The sequence below is a fragment of the Carlito syrichta genome, unplaced genomic scaffold, assembly GCF_000164805.1.
Source record: "Carlito syrichta isolate Samal-C Ts95f unplaced genomic scaffold, Tarsius_syrichta-2.0.1 Scaffold111522, whole genome shotgun sequence".
NCBI classification, from domain to species: Eukaryota; Metazoa; Chordata; class Mammalia; order Primates; family Tarsiidae; genus Carlito; species Carlito syrichta.
In genome coordinates this window covers 278,247-300,795 of record NW_007055618.1, presented here as the reverse complement: position 1 = coordinate 300,795, position 22,549 = coordinate 278,247, and the positions used below count along the sequence as shown (strand labels likewise).

The window sequence follows — 22,549 nt, the reverse complement described above, 5'->3', positions numbered from 1 at the left end:
ATTGAGCCTCCAACTCAACAAAAGAAAGAAAGAAAGAAAGACAGAAAGTGTATAGGATTATTAGGATTTCGAGCTTAGGATACTAGTGGTACCAGTGCATGAACATCAATAGGCAACCTGAAGGAAGTAGTTAGTTTGGGCATTTTTGTTTTAGCACTTAGAAACTGCTGCTACAAATTTGGTAGGGAATCTAGAAAAAAAAGAATTAGAGGCTTTATTTTTGAACAATCGTAATCACCTTTTTAAAAATACAGGCTATTAATATATCTATATTAACACACCATATCTTAAATGGCATTAACGTGGATTGGGGCCATTAGAGAAGCTAGGACTAGAAATTAATCTCTCTCTTTTTTTAAGCGTAGGAAAACATATTTAATAAGTGCGCTGCAAGGGAGCAGCAGGCAGAACATTGATAATTTCTGTCCATAATACTAGAAATCTGATGTTTATTCCAGTTAGAATTGTAGTGCTGCAGAACTGGAAAGAACATTAGAAAGCCGAGCTGTTTTATGGAGTCCTAGGGTGGGACATGCCATAGTGCACAGCTAGTAAATCAGTCAGTGGTAGAACCAGGAATTCTGAGAGTTTTTTTCTCAACCTCACTCTACTTTAAAACTGATTATCATGAGTTTGTTGAGGGAGACAAGAGGTAGAGAGTCAAAAGCCATGTCTTAAAATTGAAACTTGACTAGTGCTTCTCTTTGTTGGGTGCTGAAAGGAGGTATGATCAGTGAACACTAACTAAACAGAAATGGAAAGAGAGGGAACAAATACATTAGGGAACTGAAGTATCACAAAAGTCCAGGAGAAAATTTTGAGAGGAAGAGGGTAAGGTTCACAGAATCCCTTGTGGCAGAAAGATTATTTAAAATGAGGACTTGGAAAAGGTGACTGGATGTATTGAGCAAATGACTCAACTTTGACTTTGGTGAAAGATGTCTATAGTGGTAGCAACCCAAACAAAATTATACTTGCTTAAAAGGTGAATGAATAAAATGTAGTAAGTAACAAAGCAAAAAAATGTGCTGGTAAAGGGGATAAGATGTCATTAGCTTAAACATCATGAGATTGAGCTCATCTGTAGGAAGAGAAGAAAAGAACGTTAGAAATCTGTGACCGAGTAGAGTTAAGCTCTTTTTTTTTAATACCAAGACTTTATTATACGTGTCTTTGCTTTTGACAACTATTACACTAAATTGTAATTGTATATTTTTTCATCTATCCCACTAATTTGTGAGTTTCCTGAAAGGAGGATTGGATTTCTATTTAACTTTCTGTGTCATAGTAATCCAGCGGGTTAACACTTGGTAGGTGCTTTAGTACTAGAAGAGAGAATGGGTGTGTTTAGGTATGAGGTGGATCCTGGAATATGCTTGGTGGTGTGCAGAGAGAGGCAAATAGGAACTCAAAGACGCAAGTGAAAAAGTAACTTATTGAAGGAAGAAGGGTATATATTTGGAGAAACAGATGGCAACAGAGAAAAGTGTGCCCCTCAGCCAATGGAATATGGAGAAAAAGCTTAAGATAGTTCAAAGGGGAAGTTGATGGAGTGTATCAGTTGGTCTTACTCTTCCCTGTTGAGTAAGAGGTCTGGTCATCAGCTGAGAGTAAAGGGACTAGGAATGGTGTTCTAAATGTGGGAAAGGTTAGAAACCAACACATTTGATAGAGAGTCTAGATGAAGAGAATTATAGGCTTTTTTTAGCTAAAGGATCACCTTTAAAAAAAGAACAGGTGCCGGACTCGGTGGCTCAACCTGTAATCCCGCGCTTAGGGAGGCTGAGGTGAGTGGATTGCCTGAGCCCGTGGGTTCGAGACCCTCCTGGGTAACTTGGCGAGACCTCCTCTCTACAATAAATTTAAAAAAAAAATTAACCGGGTGTGGTAGCACACGCCTGTAGTTCCAGCTACTTGTAAGGCTGAGGCGGAAGGATCGCCGGAACCCAGCATGTCGAGGCTGCAGTGGCCAAGAGTGGCCACTGCACTCCAGTCTGTGACAGAGTGAGACTCCAACTCAAAAAAAAAAAAAAAAAAAAAGAACAGGCTTTAGCATATATTAATATTATCTCAAGAAGATTAATGTTTATAGTTAAAAGTAGTGACTGTGTGTGCATACTCTCTGCTTTTGACTCTGCTGTATTCCTCTGTTTACTTCTGATCCTTAAGTATACCTTTTACTTAGTTGAAGCTGGTTAGTAATTTCTACGTCACCCTTTGCACCTGCATTGTAATCTTTCATCTGAGATAAACACAGATGTATAGTGCATGTGGGAAAGTTGTGAATAATATCTTGCTTTAATTTGATATCTTTATTGAGTGGATCTCAGTAGAGTGGAGCAGCTGGAGGACTGTCTTCTAAATGGCAGAGAGTTAATGAATGAAAAATTCACATAAAACAGTTTGATAAGTTTGAATTTTGCAGGCTGGTCTACATGCAAACTCGATCTTGAAAACTCCAAGTACATGTTAAAATATTGAATGAAAGTGAAGAAAAACATCATTAAAATTCATGTAAGGTAAACTTCAGTGTAGCTACTTTTACCCTCAACTATAGGAAATAGATGTTTTAAATAATAATTTTGATGATCAGAAGAGAGATCATCATGACTTAGCTGGCATTGCCAACTTTTTTAGAAGTATACTTGCAGGGTCACATTTCACTTCCATTTTTCATTAGTGTTAATAGTGTTACCAAATCACTGAAAATTAATAAGCTTCGTATATAGCTTAGGAAGACGGTAATTGAACAACAAAATGTGGCCAAAGAAAATGGACAGTCCTGCACGTATTCCCCTCTTTTCCCCCAAAAGAGAAAAACGTGGTGGTTAATTTACCAGTAAGACATAAAAATTCTAAATATTTTACCTCAACAACATAGCTTCAGAATACATGAAGTAATAACAGAGAGACTGAAAGGGGAACTAGACAAATCCACAGCTATGTTTGAAGACTTTAGCACTCCACTTTAGTAATTACACACAAGGTAGATAGAAAATCAGTAAGAATATAGAAGTTTTTGATCAACACTGTCAACCAACTTGATCCAGTTGACATCTATAGAACATTTTATTCAAGAACAGAATATATTTTTCTATGTGTACATGAAATATTAACCTAGATAGACTATAGTCTAGGTGTTTAAACATTCATTGTAAATTTAAATTATGTGAAATAATATAATGAAGGTTTTCTGATCATCCCCAGTGCAATGAAGTGAGAAAAAGAAATAAGGATTAGAAAGGAAGAAAGGAAACCTGTCTCTATTCTGCAAGTGATTATCTATGTAAAGAGCCTACCAAAGTGCTAAGAATACTGAGATACTAAGTCAGTATCCAAATACCAGTTATATTTCTTACAGTGAACAATTAGAATTTAGGCATTTCAAAAAGTACCATATACAATAGCACAAAAAAGTTCCAAGCTATATACAGGATCCTTATGCTGAAAGATGGATGAAAACAATCAAAAAACAACATGCTACCTGATTTCAAGACTTAATGTAAAGCTTTTCTAGTTAAGACAGTTTGATATTAGAGAAATGATAAAAATAAAGATCAGTTGGACAGAATAAAGAGTTCAGAAATAGACCCACTTATATGAGGGAAAACCAAAAATAGCTGGGATTATTTTTTTGAATAGTATCTGGTCCATGTTAGGAACTATAAAGGATCTGAGATCTTACCTGCTTATAAGCTAACTTAGCTGCCATGGTTTCATGAATGTTGCCAGGATGTGTGACATTTCTAGTAATAGTGGCATGTCAGCATTTCTCACACTAGTTCCTTGAACCCTGGTTCCCACAGAGCCACAGAGCAACATGAGGACTAGATACTACCTACATATGCAGTGGTTTGTGTTGGAAGAAAGAGACCCTGAATCTTTTATAGTAGACAGTAAGCGTACCTACACTTTAATTCCATAGAAGGCACTAAATCTTCCAAGGCTGTTTTGTTATATGAACATCCTCGAAAAACTGGTCTGGAGCAAAAACCATTGTAGCCTCTGCTTGCAAAATGTTCAGAAACTTGAAACTACTGAAAAATTTTCTCAATAGTACATAGCTGGTGACCAGTGAACAAATATATACTGATCTCCAAGCTATATTGGTCAATTCTTTATTGCCACCATAGTCTTTTCTCCTTAAAATATTGGTGTGCATTTTAATTGCAGTTTACTTTCATTAACTTTAAAAACAATTTTTCCTAATGAGTTAAAGATCCTTTCAATGCTTCATTTGTATAGTTAACTATATCTCAATAGTTTCTGCCTAATTTATATATCTGAATTTTCTAATTATTCAAAAGGCACTTTTACTTTAGATTTTAGCTGTTATTTTTAGCATTTTCTCTGGAAAAAAACCTTCAATTTTATGATAGAAATATTTACAAGGAGGGACCCAAAAAATTCAGAATTGATTTGTAAAAGTGTGTGCATTTATTCTTACATGTTTAAACATCATTCACCTTCCAAGTTGTCTCTGTTTGATGTGATACACCTATTGAGATGTTTTTTCATTGCTAAAAACAGTTTTTGAACTCATCAATTTTGGTGCCTTGTAGTGCTTCTGCCATTTATTGTTTTGTCTCTTCCACTTTGGGGGTGGCGGGGTCGGGGGAAGTCTTTTGAGGGCTTTTTTCACCCAGAGAAACAAAAGAAAGTAGCTCAGCATGAGATTGGATGAGTAGGGAGGGCAGAGCACAGCGATTGTGCCATTTTTGGTCAAAAACGCTACCTGGTACACTGATGAGCTGCTTGTAGTACAGGTTTTCCAAGTGGCTCACCTTTCAAAAAATAATTCCGGGGGTTTTTTTGGTTCCTCCTTTGTATATTTTGAGATATAAAATTTTTAAGAATATGTGTCAAATATTGAGAATAAAATCTCTCACTGGTCCTAAATGCTTTTTTCTTGAAAAATTTTCCATTGTGAAAAAATTCACATGAAATTTTCATTGCAGCTTTTTTTCAGGATACTCATGACAGTGTGCTGTGTGCTATTTTAATAGGAAGATTGTCTTTTTTTACTATACTGAATCACATATGAGATGTTTAATTCTCACAGAGCTTAATCAATGAACAACAATAATTACTACCAATAGATTAATCTAAAGGTAAAAGGTGGTAATATATACTACGGTGAAGGTAACATATTTTATGGTAATCTCTCAATGGTTTTACTTGCTAATGTCCATCAATGGATGAATGGATAAAGTTATGTAGTAATGAGTGGTGTGCTTAATCAGTCACTAGAAATAGAACAACTTGCAATTTGAAGCCACAGTATTTTATTCTTTTTTTTATTTTGCCTACGCTGTGCCAAGCACTGTAATGGAGGCTTTCTATAGTTAAACTATCTTATTTGATTCTCACCACAGTATTATACCTATTTGATGAGAATACTGAAGTTTGGAGGAGGCAAGAAACTGTCCAACCCATATAGCTATTGTGATGAGACCAAGACCAGGAGTCACACCTGTGCCTGGCATGAAAACTGGAGTTTCTCCCATTGCATCGTTCTGATTCTCTGGAGTATTTTTCTATTTTAAATTCAGTTGAAATTAGTTTTAGTTTCTTCTTTCATGGGAAGCTATCATTGTGAAGCGATATATAGTAGTTTTTATGTACCTAAATATAGGAATATGTATAATGCATTAAACACTGGTAAATATGAAATGAAGATGAGAATAATTCATAAAATGTAAATTATAGGTGGTAATAGGATTTCAAAAGATCTGGTTGCTTTTTTTATTGAGGTGAAATTCACATAAAGTTAACTATTTTAAAGTGTATAATTTAGCACATTTAGTACATTCATAATGTTGTAGAACTACCATCTCTGTCAAGTTCCAAACATTTTCATCACCCCAAAAGAAAACCTAATACCTACTAAACAATCACTCCCCAGCTCCTAAAACCAATAATCTGTTTCTATCTCTATGGATTTACCAATTCTGAATATTTCATATAACTAGAATCATATACTATATGACCTTTTATGTCTGGCTTATTTATATATAAGCTTATTATATAGCACATTTTAGAGGTTAATCTGTATTTTATAGCAAGTATCAGTATTTCATTTCTATTAGCAACTGAATAATTTTTTATTGTATATCTGTACCACATTTTGTTTATCCTTCCATCCGCTGATGGACTCTGGATTGTTTCCACAAACTAATTGGCTTCAAAAAACTGTCTCACAGCTCTGGAGGCTAGCAGTCAGAAAGGAAGGTGTTGGCAGGTTGATTCCTTCTAAGGGCTGCAAGAAGAATCTATTGCATTCCTCTCTCCCAGCTTCCAGTGATTTGTTGGCAATCTTTGGCTTATAGCTGCATCACTCCAATCTCTACTTTCATTTTCATAAGACATCTCTCTATAAGGGGGGGAGCCACCAAAAAACCCAGAAATTATTTATAAAGAATTATGTATTTATTCATGTGTTTAAAATTCAGTCACCTTCAAAATACTCTCCACTTGATGCAATGCACCTATCAAAGATGCTTTTTCCACTGCTCAAAACTGTTTTTGAACTCATTATTTTTTGAGGCGTTTGAGTGCTTCTGCCTCAAACGTTTCACCTCTTCTACATCCCAACATTTCTCTTCTACATCTTCAACATTTCCCTTTGAGGACTCTTTTCATTGGGGAAATAAAAAAAGGTTTCTCAGGGCAAGATAGGGTGAATAGGGAAAGTGGGACATGGAGGTCATGATGTCTTGGGTCAAAAACTGCTTGAACGCTTTGCGGTGTGGGCAGGTGCACTCATAAATCATACATCATAAAATGGGCAAATATGTTGAAAGAATCTCCAAAAAAGAATTCACTGAAGCCAAGCTCAGCCTCTCACAGCACTAGTTGGTCCACTTATGCCAATGGGTTTCTAGAACACTTACCTAGCGGGGGAAGCCTTTACTACAAGGAGCCCACCTTCCAAAAAATAATTCTTGTTTGTATGTCTTCTCACCATCTTCCTTCTGTGCATTCTGCCTCTGTTTCTTCTTTTTTCAGGACACCAGCTACACTAGATTCGTAACTCCCTTAATGACCTCATTTTATTTACCTCTGTAAATACCTATTTCCAAATTTGATCACATTCTGAAGTAATGAGGGTTAAGACTTTAACATGTCTGTATTTGAAGGACACAATTCAACTCATAACACCATCCTCAGGAGTGTGAAGTGGTGTCTCATTGTGGTTTTGATGTGCATTTCTCTAATGACTGATGATGTTCAACATCTTTTGAATATATTTTGGATGCAGGACTCTTATAAGATGTATGATTTGCAAATATGGTCTCCCATTCTGTAGATTTTCTTATCAACAACTCCTTGATATTATCTTTTGATGGACAAAGTTTTTAATTTTGATGAAATTCAACATGTCTTCTTTTATTACTTGTGTTTTCAGTGTCATAGCTAATAATTCATTGCCAAATTCAAAGCTGTGAAGATTAACACCTATATTTCCTTATAAGAGTGTTACAGCGTTAACTGTTTGTTGCTAGTTGTTTATGTTTATAATTATTACATCTTTTTATTAGATTGACTCCTTCATTGGAATATAATATCCTTTTTTGGTCTTGTAACAGTTTTTGACTTAAAGTCTGTTTTGAGGTTGATGGTTTTATTCTTACAGCAAAGTAAGAATAAAACCATCTGGTCTTCATGGTTTGCTGAGAAAATGTTAATCTTACTGAGTATCTCTTATACACAACAAGTTGTTTCTCTCTTGCTACTTTTAAGATTCTGCTTTTGGCTTTTGATGGTTTATTTATGTGTTTCCATGTAGATCTCTTTGTGTTTATCCTTCATGGAGTTTGTTGAGATGTAGATTTATTGTTTTTTCAAATTTAAGATGTTCTCACTCATTATGTCTTCAAATAATCTTTCTGCCCCTTTTATATTTATTCTTTCTAAGTATTCCATTGTGCATATGTTGGGTTCTTTTTTTCTGCCTTCTGAAACTGCTATTGAAACTTTCTAATAAAATTTTCATTTTAGTTGTCCTAATTTTTAGCTCTGGAATTTCTACCTACTTACTTTTTATAGTTTAATTCTCTTCATTACTATTTTCCATTTGTTAAGACATCATTCTCTTGGTTTCTTTTAGTTTTATCTGTGGTTTCCTTTAGCTTTTTGGACATATTTAAGACAATGATTTAAAGTCTTTGTCTAGTAAGTATATGTTTATGCTTTCTCAGGAACAGTTTGTATTAAGTTTTTCTGTGAATGAGCCATATTTTCTTGTTTCTTTGCATGCTTTAAAATGTCTTCTAGAAAACTGAACCTTTTGAATATTTTTGCTGACCCTGGAAATGTGCACTGTCCAGTGTAATCATCTCTAGTTACATGTGACGTATAGCACTTGAAATGTGGCTCGTCCTAAGAGAGATGTATTGAAAGCAGTAATGCATTGATAAACTAGCTCTTGGGCTAGGAAGACCATGATGCATGTCATTTTCTGGTTTCTGTAGTATTAATATTCCTGCTATGACCATTGTTAAACTCACAATGTGATGCTACTGAACCCTGTTGGGAAAAAGAGTTGGGTGTAAATGTGTCCAACCAGATATCACAAACCAGTTTGAGTCAGCTCCAGTATATTGCTTGCTGTAAATGTGAAATGTCCACCAAGCTTCAAAGAATTAGGATGGAAAAAAAGCATTGCAAAATATGTTAATAATATTTTAATGTTGACTACCTGTTGAAATGACAGTATTTTAGGTTCATTGGTTTAAATAAAATGTGCTACTCAAAGTAATCCTGTTTATTTTTACCTTTGTAATTGTGGCTATAGAAAAAATAAAATTGCCAGTATGTCTCATCATATTTCTGTTGGAGAGCACTACTCTAAGTAGTTACATGTAACTACGGAGCACTTTAGAAGCTTGAGTATTAGAGAGACTAGCTTCTATTTCCACATTGTATTTTAATGTTTTCTTCTGGTGTACAATTGCTCTTGGCCTGTTACAACCAATATTTACTTTTACATGTTGACCTATAACAGTATAAGTAAAGCTACTCATTTTTCAAGTTTTTTGAAATAATTTATTATTTACAAATGTATTTCTGTAGTAATATTTTTGAAACACATTTTATTTCTCATTTTATTTTTTATAGAAGGAAATATGTTTTAGAATTTCAACTAAGAATAATCATTAATGATTATTTTTAAAGCAAATCTAATTGGTGCTTCTAAAAAACTTAATAGTGATATTAAAATCATGAAATATGAAAAATTATATGCTCTTACTAAGTCTTGAGAGATTGGCTATCCTGTTTTTCAGTCCAAAAATTCTCAAAAAGTAACTGACCATGTTAAATCTAAAACTGGTAAATGCCTTTTAATGAAGAAATCTTTCAAAGGGGACAGTTTAAAAGACTTAAAAGTAACTCTATGTCAAGAAGATTTTTATGGCAAAGATAAATCTTGGTGACTCCTTACTCAATGTTCATATAAATCTGAACTACCTAAAAACTCCTGTGATCTTCTTATGTAAGGAAGACTTATCAATGGATGATAGTATTCAGTCTGCCCATTACTTTATGAACAGTAACTGCTTTTAAGAGCAGCTTTTGTGTCTATTTCATCTCCAGGAGCATCTCTTCTGATTTATGAGAACAGCACTTTGATTGCTGCACTTAACTTGCTTTTCTTAGTGTTGTAGTTGAAAATGTGTATATTGTTCTTGGTAAACCTCAGAACTGCATTACAGAAAGTTGAGCAATAGAATTGGTGTCAGCAGGCCATGGTTGTGTCTTTGGCTTTATTACAAAAATCACTGAGCATCTAACTTGATTTCTGTGAATATCCTTCCTTTCTTATAACCTAAAGATAAATGGTTGCTTAAAGATTAATGTTCTTCAAGGTGGTTCAAACAAAAATCACTTTAAAGTCAAGTAACACAGGCCATTGTTAGCTAAGCCTATTAAGTAAAACTTATATTCATTAAAATTGCATTATAATAGAAAACATATTTTTCTCAAGAAAATTTTGTACTCTGTTTATAGTATGAGTCCTTCAGTTATTTTATTATTTATTAATTACCTAAGAAATTAGTGGTATCTATAGAATAATTTTATTCCGTGACATTTGATACTGTCACTTATGATAGGACACATATAAAATTCAACCTGTTTTCCCATAGTCATAAAACTATTCTCTTGACTTCTATTTCTTGATCTATTTTATAGAATATACTCCCAGAGGCACTTTCCCCTTTTTCTGAAAAAGCAACTTCAAGTATCCAGAAAACTAAGCAACTTTATTTCATAAAGTTTAAATTTTTAGTCTGCATTTAAGCCATTGCAGCCTTCTTGATGATGTTTACCATTAATTTGCAGTCTATTTTTTGTTAAAGTTTCTGTACCTGACTTTGTACTATTTTTTTTAACTTCTTATTTCTTGAACCCTTGGAAAAGCCTGTAAAAGTGACAGATTTTAAATTTAACCTATGTTTTCAATAGCATATTTAGAAGATATGGCACATCTCCTCTTATATGTCTAATTTTTAAAAATAATTATTAAGCCAATATAAATATATTTTATTATTTGCATAAAGTTCATAGGGCATAGTGATTTTGAACTGACTTGCTTTTATTTAAGGCCAAAAACTAGAATACACACAGGAATAATGAGTAACTGAATGAGTTTAGGAATACTTTTTTCCATGTCTCCAAACAAGCTTCACACATTCTCCTCTGTCCTTTCTTTCTCCTCATCTTTCCTCTTCTCTCTCCCTCTCCTTCCATTCCAAGTTCACTTATTTCTTGATGTTCCCTAAAAGCTCAACTTCTTTAATCTAAAATGTTGGTATTAATGTGCACTGAGAAAATCGGAATTTGGGATAGCAGTTTCAACTGCTTCACAGCATTCCTTTTCCTGCAACCTTATTTAACTACAATAAAGTAGAAGTGCTTTAATAAACATATATTTTAAGTGCTAGTTGTAGAATCAGAGGGGAAAGATCTGTGGAGGAGGGAGCAGAAGGGAATATTTCACAGAGGAAGTGACATTTGCATTGGGTTTCAAAGTCGAGTAGGAGCTTCCCCTGTGGAGGGAAGTGAAGCGTATTGGGAAAGAGGAACAGCATTCATTCAGCATCAGCAAACACTGATTGGGTGGTGACTGCATTCCACTTACTGTTCAAAGCATGGGGAACATAGTGGTGGTAATACTGAGACCCCTGCTTCATAGAGCTGATAAGTCAGTGTGGTAGGACCAGAGGAGTAGAATGAGACTTACTAGAGACCATCTCTTAATTTAGATAAGGTTGTCTGGTGTGTTTTGAAGAATCCTGGTCCTTAGAGGTCTCTGAGAAATGGTTTCTGGGACAAATTAGTTTGAGAAGCACCACCCTGATAAGTCCTGCCATACAGAAACATAATTTTGGATTAAAGTTAAACAGTGTATTAGACAAGAAAAGCCCTGATCACCACTAAGTTTTTGTGAGCTAAAATTCCTAAGAGCACATTGTGGGAGAAGCTGGACTAGAGTGTGAGGACCCAGTGGCTGGGTGGGACAAAGGGGAGCCCTGAGAGAGGCATGATGAGAAGGCCTTGAACCATGGTAGAAGGTTGTGCTCTGTCCACACCTGGAAGCCCGCAATGCCAAGATTAGGTTTGGCTTTTAGAAAAGTTACTCTGGTGGCAGTGTGGAAGCGGTCTTGAGTGAGGAAAGGATAAATCAAGAAGTTTTGCAATAAAAAGAAGCATTATGAGGCCTGAACAATGGCGGGGAAAATGTGGGTTTTAAAGACATTTGGAGGTAGAATCAACTCAGTCGAATGACTTTGTCTGTAGGCAACAAAGAGTGAGCTAGAAAAATTCTTGACATGTAATGTTTTAAACGAGTGAAAGTGCATCTTCAAGAGAGGGAAACTTGCCCCGATCTGCCAGTAAGTGAAGGTCACAGCAGAGGTGTAAGGCAGCGGCAGACTGAGCTGTGCTGAGTGTATGAGAAACGGAAACAAAGTAATATGTTCAGTGTGCCAGACCCGGCATCTCCACCACCTTTCTCTTTCATTACTTGAAATAAGGGAAGGTTAGAAATGGAGCAGAAAAATATCAGTGTGGTTTAGTTTTGAAAGACTGCTTTTGAGGAAGAAGCAAGCTTGTGATCACTTTTAAATAAGACAGAATCTGACCTTGAATTGGAGACAGATTAGCCACGTGTCTAATTGGCAAGTGCAGCATACCTGGCTACGGCACTCAACTCTCCAATGCCACAGATGGGCAGATGGCTGCATCCTGCTGCCAGGTCATCTTCGGAACCTCGTTGGCAGGCATCGAAGCAAAAGGCAGAGAGGAATTTGCAGCTGGAGACAAAGTGTGGCTCAAAGTTATAAAATGTTGAGTATATATATAATAAGAGGGAGGGAGAGAGGAGGGGTTCTATTTTTAATATATAATTTTATTTTATATGTGTGCATAAATATATATATCATTTCCCACTAATGTTTTGTATCATATATGCTAATCAACAAGTTTTGTACTATCACTGAGCAAATTAGAAAAATACCACTTTATTTGCTCTTTACTCTTCAGCTGCAAGGGTATCTTGGTTAGCCACTTTATTCCGAAGTCTCTTACAGAAACAAACAAAACAGTTGTTCACCTTGAGGATGAAATAGTAGATGAAGTGTAAGTAATACTTTTACCACACTTAGCAAATACAAATATGAACTTTTTTGTGAAGAAGACAATTGCATTGTTTTATTTAAAAAAAAAAAAATCTAATATTCATCTTGGTGGACTTTAGTCAACTGATAGAGGATAGTTAGAAGCTTAAAGAATATGAATTACCAAAATACAGTAATTTGGTATCACTGTTCCTCATTTTTTCTTAGTCTTTTGATTACTGATGAACTAGTTTAGAATAATAAATGGATTGTTGCACTTGACATTTGTACTTTAGTCTGGAAATATTGGCATTAAAAACTAAAAGTCATACTGCCATTTGAACAGTATACGTAGATCTTCATAGAAATTTTTTCTTTGCTGATATTTTTCTAAAGCAGAATTAGGAGACACCTAGCCCAGGTATCAGAGCTGGCCTTGATTTGGTTTCTTCTGACCTTTGGAGAACTATTATTTGGTATGAATCCTATATGCAAAAGGAAGTCATGACATGCCCTGGCTCTTCCAGAATGGAACACAAAACGCGAGAGTTCGTGTCATTGCTCAGTGAAATATCTTATGTGAGCTATGCTTTAGTTTTAGTTAGACTTTGATGTTTACAAGCCACATAAACAGCAAGTTGTAGACGCGATTTCACGTATCCCCTGGATTTCTTTCTTTTCCCTGTTTGTTTCCTTTTGTCTCTGATGAGTCCCACCTCTGTGTTATGTATTTCCCTGGCCCTCTGGGCCAGCCCCGGCCTGCCAGCCTCAGGAGTCGTCTCTCTAAGAAGGGCCAGCTTGTGAGGACAGAGGCCTGGACTTTCTGACGCTGTGCCAGGGAAACAAACACTGTCAAAAGCACTGTGGCTTGACATGTCTTCATCCTGACTTCTTCACCTTGTGGAGTGTTTTGATTTTGACCCCAAATTCTGTTCCACAGAGTCTACCTCAGTCATCTGTCCTTGGATACTGGTGTTTGTTTGTTAGGTTTTTAATTTTGGTTCTATATCACAAACTGAGTTTTAGTGTCTTGCTCATCTCTCCATTCTTCCTCTTCCCTGATTTTTAGCTTCGTATTTCCTACCCAATCCATCAGCACCCTCAAAATAGAGACACCTACAGAGTATCCTAATACAGTGCTTACTGGTGATGTTCATCCTGTAAAAAAATTAACAAAACAAAGTGCAGAAGAGGTCTCAAGTTGCATTCCACATACAGATGCTAGAATGTCAGAATCATTTGGGAAATTTTGAAGTCAGCAAAGTGGGTGTGCATCTAAGAGGTTACTATACCCAGGGAGACTTGAAGTGCCATACTCAATATTGCTACACAAAAAACATCTGTTAATTACATTGTTTAGGGGCCAGATTTTTATATTTATTTTATTTTATTTTTTAATTTTTAATTTTAATTTTAGTTTTTTATTTTTTGAGTTAGAGTCTCACACTGTCACCCAGACTGGAGTACAGTGGCACACTCCTGGCCACCGCAGCCTCGACCTGCTGGGCTCCAGTGATTCTTCCACCTCAGCCTTCCAAGGAACTGAAACTACAGGCATGCACTACCATGCCCGGCTAATTTTTGATTTATTGTAGAGATGAGGTCTCGCCAAGTTGCCAAGGTGGGTCTCAAACCCGCAGGCTCAGGCAGTCTATTGGCCTCAGCCTCCCAAAGTGCTGGGATTACAGACTGAGCCACTGAGCCCGGCCTATATTTATTTTCTATGGTAGATTTTTTTTTTCTCATATATTGGCATTTTCCTGAGTTTTAGAAGTTTTATTTAGGAAATCACTCAGGGGAAGGAAGGGTTGAGTAGTGTGTCATGTCCTGTTTTAAGATGTTAGGAACAGGTTCCTCCTGACTGTTTTCAATGCACAACATCAGATTTTCAGAAACAGTCTATGGCCATTAAATGGGAAATGCCTCTATATACAAATCTGATCACCTCTCGCCCCCACTGATGTTACTACCCTGGTCCAGGGATCCGTCATTTGTTCCCTGGATTCTTGTGATGAGCTTCCTATTCCTACTCCTGCTCTTTCCAGTGGGTTCCCAACACAGCAGACAGAAATGAGCCTGTTAAAAAGGTTAATCAGTTCACTTTACTCCTTGCATAAAACATTGAAGTAGCTCTCCATTTTACTCAGAGAAAAAGCCAGACTTCATTCATTGGTTCACAAAAAACTTCTGTATTTTTTTCTTTTCCTTTATTTATCTCTGTAATATAGATCACAATCTGAAGTTAAACTGTATATATACATGTATTTTTTGAGTTGGAGTCTCACTCTGTCGCCTAGACTGGAGTGCAGTGGCACGCTCCCAGCCACCACAGCCTCAACCTGCTGGGCTCCGGTGATCCTTCCCCCTCAGCCTTCCAAGTAGCTGGAACTACAGGCGCACTCTACCATGCCCAGATAATGTTCTGATTTATTGTAGAGATGAGGTCTCTCCAAGCTGCCCGGGTGGGTCTCAAACTCGCGGCCTCAGGCAATCCACTCATCTCAGCCTCCCAAAGCACGGGATTACAGGCTGAGCCACCGAGCCCAGCTAAACTGTATATTTTCATTAGTTGTTGTTTTGAGTAATGTTTCATGTTTTCTATCTTAATTTTAAAGGCATGGGAGGTTTTATATTCCTTCTACAGAAAGCAAGACCATTAAGTTGCATGTGATTTTTAAAGTTCTTTCCACAGTGAATGACCCTCATGAGACAGACAACCACTATATAAAGAGAATATATTTCTTCGTCTCTGAAATGAAGATATATCTGCCAATAATACCTACTTATTTCTAAACAGTCTTTTTCTTGGATTTCTTATTAGCTCTTTTTTTTTTTGCCCCCTCCATTATGCTATTCTTTGTCCTTCGCTACCTCATCTTCTTAGGCCTAACCTAGTGTCTTTCTTTGAGTAACATTTCTAGCCAATGGTGGGGAAACAAACCCCTGTTATATTTTTCCTCATCACACCTTTACATATATACAGAAACTTTCACCTCCAATTTGCTGCAACATGATTGGTAAAGTTGTTTAAGGATAGATGGTTGAATGACTTATTTATAGATTTGAAGGAATTTTCAAATAAAAATGCTTCTTAAAAAGATAAAGCAAAAAGAAAAAGTAAATTATTTTTGTTTAAAGTAAATTATTTTTGTTTAAAAAATGAGCCCTCCGTGGGAGTGATGTTGGGTGGCGGCAGACTTTTTTATGATTAATCTAAATTTAATTTTTTTATGAAACCTAAAATTTCCAGGAAATCTTTTCTCATATTCTGTGGCTATGTGTTTTCCTTAATAATTTTTTAACATATGTGTGTATTGCCCACTGCACTTTTTACTAATATGTTTTTATAAGTATTTCATCATAGCATGTTTCTCAAATATAATATTAGATTATATGTATATAATGTTACATATTTATTTTTTACATGGTTGGACTTTTTTATTTCTGTGAATCTATTTTCTCTTCAAATAATTTATAGCATTATTTAAAGCTTAGAGTTATGTTTGAACTCTTCTCCAAAATTCTGATTTTCAGATATTAATATATTATTACTATTGATGTTTGGCAGTCATTCTTTGCAAGTTCATCTCAACACAGATGATTTGTAAAAGCATCAGAGAATGTGAGCTCAGAGTATTAGTATTACTTGGACATCTTTGACAATAAATATTATTTTTCATTTTTGCTCTAAGAATTCAAGAAAAGTAGGTAAGTCATATTGACAGACAGGATTCTGGGTTCTGTGATTGCTTGGCATTTGCACAGATCTTTCATATAAGATTTAATAAAAGATGACATGAAATTCAGAAATGTAATCTATAAGACAATCAGAGAAAAACAATCTTTTAAGCACATTCTTGTTGATATTGTATGATGTCTGTTCTGCAACTGTAATTTTGTTGTGCATCTGTCAAAAGATGTGAAGCTGTATTCACATCTTCATATGAGGATAGCAGGAATTTGAGACTTCATGTTCACTTCTTTTGTGACAGGAAGGTCAACCTTTTTTTAAAAAAAAAAAAAAAGGAGGATGATAGAAATTAACATTTCCCCAGAATTTTGTTTTCATTCATTTGACGTTATCTCTTAATTCCAGCATTTTACTGCGTTTGATAAATAGGTCAAATATATGTTTTATTTACTTGGGGGCTGGGGGAGGTGATGAAACTTTACAAATTTCGACTGGCATTGCACTCTGCTGATAAGGATGGGAGTTTGCACCGCTCTGAAGAGATTACATAAAGTAGAATTGGAAAGCAAATTGTATTTACAAAAGATAGGATGATGGTCGTAATAGGTGTTCAGAATAGACTATTCACTCTCATGTTTTGCTGAGCTTTACTAGAAATAACTTCATTTCAAAGAGGACAAATCTGATTGAAGGTAAAAGCATTCCCTCTTCACAGATACTCGTCCAAAAGGTTTACATTAAATTTTCCTGATGGGCATACAGCAGTATTTCATACTGTATCTGTATAAACTAGGAATGTGGAAAATAAAAATCTAAATAGTATACTTGATTGCTTCATGTGCCAACCATTTGATTACTAGATTTATATCTACAGTTTTGGAAGAGATGATACAACATGATGTTCTGACAATAACTGTCAAAGTCATAATACCAGGATCTATTTTCATCTTGTTGTCGAGGTAAAGTTATTAAAATGCACAGTTGGCAGATCAGAAAGATCACTTACAATCTCTTGTCATCTGTGGTTTACTGCTGACCTAAACCACTACTGTATAATGTCAGAATTGTCACAGTGTCCCGGCTGCAGAAGTCCAACATGCTACATGATTCATTGCATTTCCTGTCTGGAATAAAGATTATGAAAAGGCCAACAACTGAGAGCTCCGGTGGTTCAGAAGAAACTTTCTAATTTTTCTTTCTCTGTCTCCTTGTACATTTTAGATTTTGGATTTAGTAAAGGGGACACATTACCAGGTAGCCTGTCAAAAATACTTCGAGATGATACATAATGTAAGTAACTTGTTGGTTTTTTTTTTTACTTTAGCCTCATCCTTTGTCTTCTGTTACTCTGGGTTTCTAGTTGTAGCAACAGAAACCACTCTAGCTGTTTTGGGCACAAAAGGATTGCATGGTATTAGGTAACTTACAAAATTCATAGAAGGTTAGACAACTAAGCTTGGACACTGCAGAACCAGGAATATCATAGCTAGGAGAAGTTATGTCGCGCGGAAATCTGACTTTACTGCAGCTGCTACCCGCCACTCCATATCTAGGGACAAGAGCAAGGATTGGTAAACTTTTTCTATGAAGAGCCAGATTGTAAAAATTGTAGACTTTGTAGCCCATATGGTCTTTGTCACAACTACTCAATTCTGCTGTTGTGTAAAAGCAGCCATAAATAAGTGAGCAGTTATGGCTGTGATCCAGTATAATTTATTCATAAAAACTGGCAGTGGGCCAGATTCGAGCCACAGGCTTTAGTTTGCCAATCCCTGGACTAGATTGAGAACCTTTGCCACAGCTGCCCAGAACAACCAAAAACTTTTGCCATTTTCATGCAGAAAATATAATCCTTCTACCTGTAACTGTGGCTGCCCCCTGATATGACTCGAGTCAATTTCCCAAGTCTCATGTTTTTCTGCATGGCAGGACCTACGGTACATGTGAACCCCTACCTGTAAGGGAATCAGGAAAGTGTGTTTGGTTTTTATCCTGCCAGCCTCCTTAGTACAGAAAGTCCTGCTGGGTTATTGGAGTGATTAGGTTTTTGGAGTGAGTATGGAATGACCCAGTCGCTCACAGAGTAGATTCTCAAATGTATAAAGCCAAGGATACAAACTCAGAGGCCTACAGAGATCAGGCAAATAACCCAAAAAAGAAGAACTGGCTGAGATTAATACCAGAGAGTACAGTAGAACTCTGGTGCACTGAAGAGTTTATGCCCTGCTAGAGGCATTCACAGTGACACCTTTTAAGGCCCTGTGCAGGCTAACAGAATACCCCCTACAGGACAAATTCAGCCCACTGACCCCTGATTTGGAACCGCTGATCCCAAACATGGATTCCAACTCGGGATAGACACCCAAGAATGGACTTAGAGGTCCATATGTGCATTTTTCTGGAGTCCATGATATTTGTCAAGGAACCGTGATGCACCCCCCAAAAATGTTATAAATGCATTTATTGAATTTGTCATTAGCTCCCATGCTAAGTTTTAGAATTATTTTTATGTTTTCTGTTTAGTTGTCACAAAGTAATTTTTCTGTTATGTCATATACTTGCAGAATTTCTTACTTGGTAAAATATTTCATAGGAAAAATATATTGTATAATATCAAAAATAATTAAAGTAATAATATTAATACTAACCAATATCTATAGAACCTTTTAATGCACACCAAGCACAGCACTAAATTCTTTGAATGCACTAACTCTTTTGATCCACACTATATCAAGGTACCATATATATATATATATATATCCTGTTTATGAATAAACTTAGAGAAACTGAGAACTTGTGTAAGGTCCCATGACGTCTAGGGGAAAGAACCTGGATTTGAACCCAGGCTAACTCATTTAATGCTTGTTGAACCTAACCATGCTGGTTTTTGGTATTTGTTACTGGATTTTAAGTTACTAAGGAGGTGATTAGTATTTTCCTGTTTAGATTCATCGAATAGTAAACATGGAGGGACATTAGAGGCCATTTGATCCAACTATACAGAAAAGTGAGGACTAGCAACTAAGTGACTTCCCCTGCATACCACACTTTGATGGAAGGTCTGGAGCTACAGCTCGGGTCTGCTGTGGGTACAGTCTGCTTTCTTCTATTTACATCTAACTTTTGCAAATATAACTCTTATTTTAGAGCAATTTATTTTTTACAAAATCTAAAGGACTAAACATCAAGAAAATAGTAAGCAACAACAAATTTCATTTGTTTTATCCCACCAGAAATCTCACCAGATAATCCACCTTTGGTATTTTCAGTGGCAATTCTGTATGACTCACCCTATCGAAGAGTCCATTCCTTAATTGCGTGAGAGTTTTAATTTCATATACATTCTTAATCATTTGTAGACCCTCTTAATCAGAAGACCTCAGAACTTTCACAAGTGCAGGTCCATTATCCTACCTCTTTCCTTTTAAAAAAAAAAATAAGGTATAGGCCAGGTGCAGAAGTGAGAGGATTGCTTGATCCCAGGTGTTCAAGACCAGCCTAGGCAACATAGTGAGACTTCATCTCTACAAAAAATTTAAAAATTGGCTGGGCATGATGGCATGTACACCTTACTTTCAAGCTACTCAAGAGGCTGAGGCAGAAGGATTGCCTGAACCCAGAAAGTCAAGGCTATGGTGAGCCGTGATCACCCCACTGTACTCCAGCCCGGATGGCAGAGGGCAGACCCTGACTCAAAAAGAAAAAAAGATATGAAAATTAGACTTAAACTTTGAGAGTTTGTGAAATTTTTTTGTGGTATCTCTTCTATTGATTATTCCCACAAGAGTATTGCTACTATTGTCAATTTCTAAAACCTGCCTTTGACTTAATGAAGTTATTAGAGAGATATGTACCTAATCCTCTCACATGCCAAAGTAGTCTAACTTAAACCACATCTAAATCAACAAAATAAAAAGGCTGTTTGTATTCATAAGATTTCTCGTTATGGATTTTCAGACGTGAATATCCTCCATTTATTATTTTTTTCTAATCTAATTTAAAAACGGAATCTATTTTTATTGCCAGGTTTCTGCCATCCTGCCCCCCTTCTCCCAAATAAAACTCTATGTTTATTTTCCTGAGGCCTCTGTGATCAAACTCACTTAAATGAAAGTTTTGAAAATGAACCAGTTAATTGATACCATTTGCAGCAGCACTATGATAGTTCCATATGGCTTTTTTGGTAATACCAGCTGCCTCATTATAAGCTGTCATTGCAAAACCTCTTGATTAAAACCCAAATATCCCATAGGTAAAACAATATTGCTTTCATTCCTTAAAATCTACATTTGCAGTGGCAGAAATATGAGACCCACGTTTGTGTGAAGGTCATTGTATGCAAAATGTGCTGATTCCAAGCAAATGTTTGAGCGCTACTCCTTCAGTGGATGTCAAAAAGCTGGCCTCTTTAAAACCTGTTTTCCTCAGTATTTTTAGGAATTGGTGTTTAAAATAATTTTATACTATAGTATATACTTTCTGCGTGCTCCATGTATAAATGAAAACATTAGGTCTTGTGTAGATTAATCTTTGAATTTAATTGAAAATCATGTTTTCAGAAATAGACTTCTTTGGACATTGAGTAATTATAGCTACTTATTTTCCAAATAGCCAAGCATAATTTTTCCCCACCATATAAATCTCTACAGAAATCGTATTAAAACCTATCACATATTTTTCTGCAATCCTTAACAGGATATATGAAATACAATTAAGCCTTTTTATAATAACTTAGGGTCATCATTATGGATATCGATCAGAATGCTGGACTAGGAGCCACCATCCTCTCTCACTTGGATCACTGTAAGAGCTTCCTAACTCCCTTCTTAGGCCCATTCCAATTCTTTCTCCTCCATACAGCTGCTGGAGTGACTTAAAACAGAGGAATCTGATCATTTTAGTAGCCTACTTTTTAAAAACCTCTGTGGCTTCCCTTTTCTCTTAAGATGAAATCTAAAATGTATAACGTAACCTCTAAAGACCTTCTTTCCAAGCCTTTTCCTCTAGACCCCAATGCTACTGATCTTGTTTCAGATTCTTTGCAGTACTTTAGATCTTCCAAGCTAATATGGCAGAATGAAAATGCATCACTGAATTTTCCTCTCCTGCTTCCTAAAAAAATGTACAAAACATTGTACAGAGACATCCACCACAAAGAAAAACATCACCAATAGCAACCAAAAAGAAAGGGGACAAGGAAAGAAACAAGATTTACAGTAGATGAAATCATGAAAATACTTAAATTTCCAAGTGAGGAGTAAAGGAAATGACTGCTAGTTCTTGGGCAGAAATATGTGAAATGGGGGACTTAGATATGGATACCTCTCGTTCTCTTTTCCCTAATTTGATTTTAAAGTAAGACCTTTTGCCATTCTGTTTAGATTAAGCTCTTCCCTGGCACACACACACACAAAAAGCCCTAAGTTTATCTCCCTGAGTAAAGATGAAAGGAAACTGAATGGCAATCATAAACACTTCCTTCAGAAATAAAAGTGAAAAAAATACTCAAAGCACAAAGAACCCATCCCAGAAGATAATATAATTTAGTAAAAAGAAGGAAACTCTTCATAATTCCATTTTGCTATCAAGCAGCATACTAGAGCACAATGAGATTAACAAAATGAGTTGAGAAGGATCATTGCAAATTGAAAAGGGAAAGTTGAGAAACATCACCACACAGAGCTGTGGCACAAACCCTCATTTTAGGCTCTTGGCACTGTTTTAGTTGGTTAGTTAAAAATATTGATTAAAGTGGGATTCATAAAAGTATGCACAAACCTTAAATATTTTTTAAAGTTCAGATATTTAAATCCCATTTGTTTGTTAATCTTTTGATGTAAGGACAAAGTCTTTTGTTTGAGTATAGTTTAGTGACAGGAATTTTATTTCATCTGTCTTTCATAAGCCATACCCATAATACATCATCAACAATTTCCAGATTGGGTTTCTTTAAAGTGGGGAAAAAACTTAATGACACATACAAAGCAATGTGATCTTTCTCCCTGTCCTGAAAATTCAACTTTTCTTTAAAGTGATTTGCCTTTGAGACTTTCTAAAACATTTAATTTAGATTTCATAGAACTGACAACTCTTGCTTTTACATTCGTATTTCTTTGGTTTTCTTCGTAGCAACCCTATGACCTAACACTATTATCTCCATCTCAAGAGATGAGGAAACTGATATGTATAAAGATAACATATTACATTTTGTCCACATTGAAGTCTAATAGTTCAGTTT

The 22,549-nt window shown here is 35.8% G+C and overlaps 1 protein-coding gene across 1 annotated transcript in view; it reads left to right on the top strand.

Annotated features, from left to right (window-relative positions):
* LOC103272490 (DNA primase large subunit) overlaps positions 1 to 22,549 on the top strand; it is a gene marked incomplete at its 5' end in the record, with an annotated part of 34,931 nt that overhangs the window by 8,380 nt on the left and 4,002 nt on the right. The window contains one exon of the mRNA XM_008069980.2: positions 17,533 to 17,601. Within this exon, the coding sequence (XP_008068171.2) occupies positions 17,533 to 17,601 (69 nt within the window). The remainder of the gene's footprint in view (positions 1 to 17,532; positions 17,602 to 22,549) is intronic.